Source organism: Corylus avellana, chromosome 6 (genome assembly GCF_965113065.1).
Source record: "Corylus avellana chromosome 6, dhCorAvel1.hap1.2, whole genome shotgun sequence".
Taxonomy (NCBI): domain Eukaryota; kingdom Viridiplantae; phylum Streptophyta; class Magnoliopsida; order Fagales; family Betulaceae; genus Corylus; species Corylus avellana.
Window position 1 is genome coordinate 7,282,987 of NC_142495.1, and position 10,711 is coordinate 7,293,697.

At 37.0% G+C, this 10,711-nt stretch overlaps 1 protein-coding gene across 1 annotated transcript; it reads right to left on the minus strand.

Annotated features, from left to right (window-relative positions):
* Positions 1–6,725: 6,725 nt before the first annotated feature.
* LOC132186929 (CASP-like protein 3A1) lies at positions 6,726–9,723 on the minus strand. Its single transcript, XM_059601050.2, has 3 exons — positions 9,271–9,723; positions 8,170–8,305; positions 6,726–7,274 (listed from the first exon to the last, which is right to left on the minus strand). Exons 1-3 carry the CDS (start codon positions 9,549–9,551, stop codon positions 7,059–7,061), a joined length of 633 nt encoding a protein of 210 aa, XP_059457033.1. The 5' UTR covers positions 9,552–9,723; the 3' UTR covers positions 6,726–7,058.
* Positions 9,724–10,711: the final 988 nt, after the last annotated feature.

Genomic DNA, 10,711 nt, shown 5'->3' on the forward strand with positions numbered 1-10,711 from the left:
TATGTATAAGGATGGGTCAAGTGCAAAACCTGAAGTTACAGAGCAGGAACCGAAGAAGTCTGAGTTTGTTAACTTAGATGAGCTTTCTGAAAGTACAGTTCAGAAAGAGAAACAATTCGTGGAGGTGGAGCTTGATGAACAGTGTTCACTCACGGATGAATATGATGACAGAGAATCTTCAAGAGACTTACAGCACCGGGAAAAGTCTTATTCTTTAGCAAGAGGCAAAGAGAAACGTGATCGAAAAGCAACAAAGAGGTATGGCTTTGATAACATGGTTTCTTTTGCTCTGACAGCTAGTAGTGGAGATCCATCATCTGTTCAAGATGGTATGCCGAAAGAGGTGGAGTCACTACGGAGAGGTAAAGCTTGGGAATCGGCAGAATTACCCAAGGGAAATAAGGCTAAAGAATGCATATGGGTCTATAGGAAGAAAGAGTCATCGGAAAAAGCTGTACGGTCGACGGGACAGATAAGGAGGCATGGTGTAATGTCTAAATCAGGTCCTATGCTCAAGTTCAAGAGGCACTTGGACTTGAGTGGCACTTGTGGAGTGTGATTGCCCTTGGGGGCTGAGGCAGAGACATCTGGAGGAGACACGTTTTGGTAGACTTGATGGGATTCAAGTCAAGATGGAGATTGTTAAGTATGACTTGAATTAAAAGTCATGGTGGGACCCAATGGTTTGTCTCCTTCTTCAAGTAGGAGAGGTTCTTGGTTCAACTGGTTTACTCCTTTACATATGGGTTTTGGAGTCCTCCTATGTGTAATTGGACTCCTTGTTTGACTTATAGTAAAAGTCCTAGACCAACATGTAAAAGGAGAGTTAAGCTTCTATATAAGGAACAAAGCACAAAGTGAATTTGTGTGTGCCAAAAACGTGAAGCACCAAAGGGAGGAGAAAAAAGAGAGAATTTGAGAGGAGGTACAAAGGCAACAAGGGTGTTTTCTTCTTGGTGGTTTTTGGAGAAGCCAAAAACAAGTGATTAGAAGAAAAAGGGTGCTGCAGAGTGAGAGAAGAAAATAGAGATCAGCCGCCATCTGTTCCAACAAAAGAAGAGTTTGTACATCTGTCTTTTGTATTCTTTTTTAGGAATAATCTCTCTTGTGTGATAGTGAGATTTGGGTGTATTGGGGCTTTGGAATCTGAGTGATTTTCTTTCTACTATTTTTGTACTCCATCTTTTGATAGTGAATTTTCTCCGGGTTGTCTCCGTCAGTGGATGTAGGCTTGTTAAGCCGAACCACTTAAATCTTTGTGTCGTATGTGATTGCTTATCTTTGTTATTCCGCATTCTTCTTATTTTTCGCATCTTACGGGTCTTGGGAAATAGGATTAATTTCCTAACAAAGAGAATAACAAATAATCTAGTGTTTTCGTCTTTTTCAATTTTTATGTTCCAAGCTGCCGATGTTTTATTCTCTTATTGAATGGCACAAATAACCTAGTTTATACCAAATCTTTGTAGAAGTTATTTTTTAACTAAAATTGTATCAAAAACCACATTATTAGGCAATTTGTTATGAAGAGAGTGGCAAAGCAGTGTGTGTAAAATATATATATATATATATATATATATATATATATATGTGTGTGTGTGTGTGTGTGTGTGTGAGAAATGCTAGAGCATATACTCCAGTCTTTCTTTCATCCTCTCTTTTTAAAATCAACTATTAGACATACCTTCACTTAGATAGGTCATACAAATCTAATGGCTGATTTTTTTAAAGAAAAAAATAAAAAGTATGAAGAAGGAAGAAAGAATGACCAAGATAGATGTTGTAGCATTTCTCAAAAAGTGTTTAGGAAACAAAATTTTTTACTGTGTACATAGAAAAACACTTGCAGTGATGGAGTTAGAAAATCTCTCTGTCTTGTTTTCCTGAGCGTGTGTAAGACTCTTAAATTGTTATTACTGTAGGCATCGCTTTAGTAGCGTGCTTCACCGGCCACCAGAGAAAGAAATTGTTTGAGATTCAAGAGACAAAGCACATGGAACAATTCGATCTAGATCCAAGTTTAGTGCATGAGAGGTACCGAATTTATTTTATTATGCTATGAATTAAAAATATTTATAATATCAATATATATAGCCCCAGCACCATTCATATGCATGCATGTTTATTTTGTTTTTTTCCTTAATATTTTGGGATTGATTTAATTGTTTGTTAGTCACACAAAATTCTAAAACTCACCTAGATCGATATTGGTTCATAATATCCGAATGCATGTCATCTTATGAAGTTTGGAAAATGGAACATATTTCGACAATTCTTGCCCTCGGGCTAACAGGTTTTCTTGGGAACTAAATAACCAAAGACAACATGGGAAAATAAAATAAGACTCCAATCTCTTAATATTCAAAGCATCCTAGGAGCTAGATGCATCAATAAGTTTTTTATTTTAGATGCATCTCATTTCTCTTTGCCTTATTACTAGTACATTTATAATTTTATAGCATAAGCTACACATTCTTCTTGCAGTTATTGTAGCAGATATCCACATAATCTCCCTTCACTTTATCTTCATCTGCCACTTGATTAAAAACACACATTAGTATATATTCCATGCACACGACTAAAAATGAAACATAAAACTAAGTAGTAGTACGTTTTTCTTTCTTCTTTAACATGTACCTGAGCCTAACTTGGTGGCGGACATTGAGGCAGCACAAGCAGAGGTACAATGGTAGATGTCGTACGAGAGAGGGTGCTCGCAGTGTAGCTTGCAAAGGGCTATACAGATCTTGTAATGCTTTGGGATACATTTCTCAATGTGGCACTTATCAGCGCAGCTTTTATCACAATCGCCGGCATCTCCATCCTGCGGGGAAAGGGTAGAAGGGGTTGAAGGGGAAGGTGCAGATGAAGAAGGTTCTTGCGCACAATAGTGAGCAGCTTGTGCTGCAACCAGCACAAGCATCAATGCAAGCACCATCATCACTGAGAAACTCCTCATTCGCTTGATCTATTAGCTAGCTCGATCTCTACTATCTCTTCCTGATCACTTAGAAGTTTTCTTTGATTTAGAACTTGATCTCAAAAGATCGTAATTTATAGGCTTGAAGCTCTTTGTGATGAGTAAGTGAGCAATAAATGAATATTGAAGTTTATGGTATCCTTTGGATCCTTTTCGTAATTGATTTGTGTTGTAACCTTCTTGTCATTAATGAGATTGTGGTACCCACATTAGATTCTATTAAATCTCACATAGCCAAACATTAATTGAAGCATACTAATCTTTTTCAAAGAGCCAAAGAGGCAAATGAGCTTTCCATGTAAATAAATGAACCTCCTATTTTTTTTTTTTTTTTTTTTTTTTTTTTTGTTGAAGGGAAACATACATACTCATTCATTGATAAAAGTCGCAAGCATAAAGCTCTTACAAATAGAGCAAAAAGCTCCGAAATAAATCATAGCCGAAGCTATAGATACAGTCATCAACAACAGACCAAATCAACCATAACAAAAGCATCCGCTAACTTATGACTAATCATTAGGTTTAAGAATCAGATCTGCATCGAACAGACACCATCTAATGCATAGGTAACGCTTATTCCTCGGCCTTAAGAGCAAAACCCTCAAGCTGATACTTATCCTCCTCAACCCGAAAGTCAGGATAAAGTTCACATCCACAACCTAAGGATTTGGACCAGTAATAACGGGCAGCAACCGGGCGCAACAAAGCAGGAGAAGAGTGCCTTATTACAAGCAAAAAGAACAACCATACAGAAAAATAAAGGGAACAACAAAACAAATGCAGGAAAAGAAATTACAACAAAGAAAACAAAATACAGGGGAACTCTAAGGAAATACAAAATAGAAAAAACAACAATATAGAGAAATAAACACGAAAAACACACAAAGCGGGTCATGGCAGCTGAAAGGAGGCCGATCGCAAGCTGGCCGAAAACCACAGTGGAAGGTGGCACAAAAAGCTTGGCGTAGGAGGGGCGCATGAAAAGACTTGACAACGAGCGGTGAGCAGCGAAGCGGGTGCGGAGGAAATCAGCGGCACACACAAACAAACAAGGAGGGGAGAGTTTGAGTGAAAACCCCCAAAAGCAGTACCCACCGAGAGAGAACACAAGCACAACAAAACAGAAAACACCAAAGACAGAAACAAGCCTAAAAACAAAACCGGAAAGCAAAGAAGCAAAATCAAAGAACGAAAGCAAAGAAGCACAATTAGGGAGAAACGAAAATAAACCCAGCTGGATCGACGGAACTCGTGCAAAAGGTAGGATGGGCATCAGGGAAAGCCAGGCGAAGGACAGAGGATCGGGCAAAGGCAAGCCAATCCAGCGCCCAACCCATTCCAACCCAAACAGGGAGCGCTGCAAATGGAGATGGCAAGGAAGAGAGCGGCCAGGGGAACAGCAAAACTAGAGGCAAAAACGGAGAAAAAGCAAAGGGGGAAAGGAGAGGCGGGGAGGGGAGGGGAAGAGAGGGGGCACCGGGACTAGAGGCATCAAGTAAAATACTAGCACCCGGAGCAGAGAGATCGAGCGGAGGAGGGATGCAGGCAACGGGCATCCCTCCTCCCCTGAGGCTGTGGCGCTCTGGGGGGGGGCTTAGGGTTTCAAGAGGAGGGGTTTAGGGTGGCCGAAGCCAACCCTAGGCCCAACTTGGCCAGTCACCCCTTAATTTTTAAATTTAAAAAAAAAAAAAAAAAAAATTTTTTTTTTTTAACTTGGCATGGGGGCATTTTGGGAAAAAAAAAAGTCAAAAGCGGTTGAATTGCAACAATTTGAAAGTTTGGGGGGTCAAGTGTCACTTTTTAAACATTGGAGATCAAAATGCAAATGGGTGGATAGTTTAAGGGGGTAAAATGTATTTTCTCCTTCTTTATATTTTCTCAATATGAAACATCCACTGACAAGTACACTTCTCATGCTCCATAAATTATATTAAAATTGTTTTAACAAAATAAATTTTGATACTTGAACGATCGATGTACAAGTGTCAACGATCAATCGATCCCACTTCAAACGATTGATGCATAACTATCATCGATCAATCGATCCACATAGATCGAACGTTGGATCAAAGTTTTTGTGTACATTGACTATCTAGTTTGTTGTTGAGCTAACCTATTGGTTGCATGAATCAGACATGTTCTTGTCATGATCATTGAAACGATCACTTTAATCTACTAGGAGAAACTTCAGCATATATATGCATGGTTGAGTAAACCCATGTGAATTAAAAAGGATTAAGCTCAAATTGAAAAGATATTACAAGTATAAGTGATTAATAAAATATAGTTGTCTCCAAATTCATAAACTTGAGTTTTTGAGTTAAGTAGTATCCCAACATAATATATTATGGTTTTATTGAAAGACTCCAAACTCAAGCTTTTTAAGTTTGGTGGTATTTCAGCACAGTATATATAATTTCACTTAAAAACTCTAACAAGAACCCCGCTAATTTTTGCTGAAATTAGATCTCGTGTAGCTTTAAACCCGTTAACTTTACTTTGCAATTACAAAATAACAATATTTGGTGCGCTTTTAGAAACACACACCTTTAAAGGTTAAACTACAATTCTAAATGCCAAATTGTGATTTTACCAAAATCTTAATTGCGTTTTTAACATCTCTAGCAATAAGATATAAAATATCTAATTAAAAACACTCTCATTTAATTTACCTACTCATTTTTTAATACAAACTCTAATTGATGATCTTTTATTTTCCCTACTTTCTTTTAAATATTATTTTTCCTTCTTTTTCTATTACATTCTTGTGAATATAAGCTCTTGGAGAGGGAGATAAAAGAGAAAATATTAAAGAAATGATGTATTATGCTTTGGTATTCCAAATGTATTTGTGAAAAATCAACAATCTTAATTAACTAAATTCAGCTAATATAAACATTTTAGTCTAGAGATATTCACATGCTCACTGAAGCAGTAACAGCCAGAGCGGCAGTCGATGCTGGATTAGACAAAACTTGGTCAGCAGTGAACTCTGAAGCAAAATATAGTTCAGTGCACTCATTGACAAATATACTCCTTCAGAGTTCAGAGGCTTCAGGGGAGGCTCTCACTTCCCCAAATGCTTCCACTTTTTCGAAAGTGCCACCATTCGTGAATGATGCTACACATGAATGGGCATTAAACAACATTTTTTTTTTTTCTGGTTTCATGGAGGCAAATAATTTGCCTAAGTTGCTCTCTGACTCTGACTGGTGCTTTAGTTTTTTCTCTGCCCAACTCTTTTCTCATTTGTAGTTGTGCTTTTTTACTTTTTTGCTGTACTTTGTCCAGGCAGCAAATTAAATATTCAACTAATCTTTTTGACTATTTTGCTCCAAACGTTGATTAAAACAAAGAGGATGGGCTGAAATTTCAAATAGCCTGTACTTTTATTGGTGTGCAATACATTGGATGCGACTTGCATTCAAATGCTAATATAAATTACAATTTTTTCTTTTTCTTTTTCCTTTACTCCTTAGCGTTAACAATTTTTTAAATAACAAAATTCAAAATCACCCAAAATACAAAATTAAAATCTTATACATATGTCTCAATACGTTCCGAACTCAATATACAACATAAAAAAATTTACAATTTTTAACACGATTTATAAACTCAATATAAAATTAACGAATTAGAATTGAAAGCTCTTACCCGTTTAATAAAATAAGTCCCCTAATTTTATGTTCATTGCCAATTGGTCAAAAGTATGCGCTAGCAACTTAAATGGGTTGGAGACAGATCATGATATTGTTTGAAATATAGTAAGATTTGCACACCTATTTTGACATATTAACGCCGTCATAAACAAGAGTCGTCCCATGGCATACAAATTACATTAGCAGAAGCCTTTCTATAGGCAGGCTCTCAAATGACCAATAGTTAGGCACATTAATTCCCATCACTGAAGTGCTGAGAAGCCATCTCCTTTCTTACATAGCTGCCCTCGAGTAAAGTAGTTTTCAAAATACAGAAACATTGATCATTTTCGTAGAAACCAAAGTATGCAGATAGTATTTTTCTAGAAGTCATAATATTTATAGAGGGTGCAAAACAACATCAAGTATGTGGAGAAGATTCAGTTCTTGGACAGCCAAATTACATCCTGGACAGCAGATGTGGCAAGCAGGATGCAGCTGAAGAAAGTGAAGGCTATTGAGATGGCAACATGGTCGCAGAAGCTTTGTAATGGCTTGCAAAAGTTCGGTAGAGCTGTATGTCGGATTCCGGTGCGGTTCAAGTTGGTCACCCCCGACGCAGCCGACCCAGCGCTCATCAATGCATATGCAAATACCTGCCACTTAAAACTAATCAGGCCCTTACACGGCAGCAATGAACTGAAAGTGAATGCCAAATTCTGAAAAGGATGAACAGGATTTTCTTCAACAAGAATTTGGCTCTTTCTACTTGGTAAAAAGACCAATAAGTTTAACATGTATGCAGCAATTCTGTTTTCTGAAATTGTCAAATGACTGTACAGTAATACAGCATGATTTATGATTATTTCAATGTCTATCTTGTGACTTGTGAGTAAGATAAATGCTACACAGGAAGAACAATATTTTCAAGTAACTAAGCATCTCTATGTTTCCAGAATCTGCAAATTATAAACTTTCAGAAACATCTATCCTGCTTCCACTGCCAGGAAAACTACATCGATTTTGAGTCGATTAATTAAAATCTTTCGCTGTTTGGCATTTACAGCTTGGAAAGATTAGGAATCTGTGAGTTATGGATTTGTATACTCTAGAGAATTACTCTGAAAATTATGAACTGTCCTCCCAATACAGCCAATTAGGAATGTTACGAAATCCCCCGCCCAAAATAACATGTACTCGGGTAAAGAGAGATTAAAACTAGTGACCTCCGTTTTAGCCGACCGACAAGCAAAAACATAACTTGCTCAACTAGTTTTTCACTAATAATTATAAGGAAAGAATTGATGGTTCATTGCTTGAGCTTTTCTTTTCTACACATCTTCAACTTCCTCTTAATATGTAATTAACACATGCCAAGTATGAGGGTATTTGCGTCTAACATTATAGTTCTTGCAATCTTATACGTGTACGACCTCAGTAAGATGAAAAAGATATATTGTGGCATCAAAGAGAACTAAAAATGCACGTGAACAAAATGTGTATCTTGTAACTGCTGCTTTATGAGAGAATTAATGCTAGCAAATCCATTACCTGATCCCCAGCAAATATAAGCCACGCATGATTTCTTGAGGGGATCACTGGGGACTTTCTCAGCAGCCTTGACCCGCTAATGAGGAGTTGCAGCAGGGAGTGAGCGGCAACGGCAGCCGAAACTCCAACGAGATACCTGCCCACCACAAATTCATAGAGCTATCTTAACAACTTTTGGTCATACAAATCACGCCTATAAACCCTTTATTGCTTTAGACGCAACATCAACTAAAAAAAGCTGCACATTTGTTTTGAGATACTTCTCACTACAGGAATCACACCTGTTTGATGGACTCTACCTAATTCAATCTAACTCATACACAGCCTCAACGCTATTAGGGTCTAAAACTCAAATTTACATTTCTGAAGTTTAATCGTTTTGTTTAGTGAAGAGTGAAAAAGCTATCCATGAAGTAGGGGACAAAATGGAAAATTTAATGAAATCCCAGCCCAAAGAGATCTATAAAGAGACAAATACATAAATAAAAAAATGAAGAAGAGTGGGAAAACAAACAAAACAAAAATCATTCACGGGTCTGATTCTGTTCATTCAGATGCCATGAATATTAGAGAGAGAATTCCCCAAATTTGTTGTTGCATCAGAAGCGCCAGACATAAAGCAATTATGTCAACATGGGTTTTCAACCCAACAAACCAACCAAGACAAGGACCTGCTCTCTCCGGTCAATTTTTTTTTGGTGAGAAGTAAAATACTTAGTGGAGTGGGAAAAACAAAATCCAAAAGACGTTCTAGCAAAACATTATTTAAAAATATATAAATAATTTGCATCACTTGGAACCCAATGAAAGAAACCCTCCGCCCATCACCCAATTTGTATGCAAAAAAGAATTAAAAAAAAAAATGGTTACTTACTTTTACAAAAGAAGAAAAGAAAATATGGTAAAATAAAAAATAAATCAATGCTGGGGCCAAACCAGAAAGGAGCTTAAAGAAAAAGAAAAAAAAAAAAAAAAGAAGCTGGAGTCCATCGGAATCCATTTCCCTCATTTTCCTGACCTTTCTCAGCTACCAAACAAGAGCGTCAAGAAATAAGACCCAGAAGCGCATACAGGAAACTTCTCTCAGGGAGGGAGGCTTACTCGAAGGAGCGCGAGTAAGACCACTTGGAGTAAACGGGAAGCTGGAAGCCGTAGATGGAGACAGTGCTAGCCTCCCTGGCCGTGACCATGAACGACAGGGCGATCACGGAGGTCGCCATGCACAGAAGCCTCAAAACGAGGTGGGCCAAGTCAGATTTCCGGCGCACCGGCGATCCCTTCGTCTCAGACGGCCTCGTCGTCCCCACGAGTGGCCCACTCATGGTGCTGTTCTCCGCCGCAGCAACCTTAGCCTCCTCCGACGCCTTCCGGTCGCTCACCATCGTCTCTGTGTCTCTCTGACTGCCTCTGAGACTGGGAGTGAGAGTTGACAGGCTCCGTTGAGGGTTTTAAATGTGCGAGTAATGCGTGAGTGAGTGATGGCTGGCTCAGGCGCTTGGGGTTTTTATAGAGGAGAGAGAGGCTTCTCCTAGCTCCCTCTGCTTACTTTTCTATTCCTTTTCCTTAAAAAGGTCACCGAAAAACGCTAAATAATATAACGGTTGATTTAAAAATACAACATGTATACTGTATTTTTTAAAATAAAATTAAAAAAATAGATTTTTAGTATTTTGTGAGAAAGAGAGAAAATTAAATTAAATTTGAAACCCTTAAAAAAAAAAAACTACAGGTATTGGTGAATAGTTTTTTTTTTTATAACACCTTCGTTTCAAGTAAATGGTGCAAATTAAACCTATTAAGTGTGCGATATCCCAAATAAAATAAAAATACCATTTATTTCAAAACTATCCTCCCAATTGAGAAGATCACCCACGATTGAATGAGTCAAATGACACAAAACAATCAATAATAAAGTATTGATGGTATTTGTTAAATGATTATATTTATTTTTTTATCAGTTTAATTTTTTAAAATAAGCAATTATTTAATATGTTATTTGAGTCAAATATCTTAAATTCAAATTTTATTTCATCTTAGACATAACATATTACAAAAAAATTTAAATTTACACGTGGAGAGTATTAAAATATTAATTAAATATTTAATAAATAATTTTTACTGTTATAATATTTAATTAAAAAATGTTAAGTGTTTTTTTAGTGTTATTTTGGTGTCCTTCCAATTATGATATAGTTTTAAAATCATTAATAGATTAAAAGTTAATAATGATAATATCAAATTTAACAATAATTTTAAAAGGTACATCACAGTTAAAAAAATATTAAAAAAACATATAACATTTTTTAATCGATTATAAAAAAGTTGTACAGTAATCTATTATATTATAAAAGTTGTGGCAGTGTGAACGGGAATTGGGGAGTGGGTGGGGACACGTGGAGTAGCCAAGTAAGAGACAGACGCGAGGCGAGAAATGGGCGGGGGGACAGAGCAGAGCCCGTGAGTGAGCAGTGCCATGGAATTGATGCTTTGTTTGTTTGGGTAAGTTCACTCCCTTCATTTTACATTCTTTTTGGAATTTACT

Bases quoted from the DNA above. Each gene is read 5' to 3' on its own strand.
- LOC132186929 (XM_059601050.2), bottom strand. From the start codon at position 9,551: ATGGTGAGCGACCGGAAGGCGTCGGAGGAGGCTAAGGTTGCTGCGGCG. The intron at 8,306-9,270 runs GTAAGCCTCCCT...TGTGGTGGGCAG, and splicing joins TCTTACTCGCGCTCCTTCGA to GTATCTCGTTGGAGTTTCGG. The intron at 7,275-8,169 runs GTAATGGATTTG...TTTAAGTGGCAG, and splicing joins TTATATTTGCTGGGGATCAG to GTATTTGCATATGCATTGAT.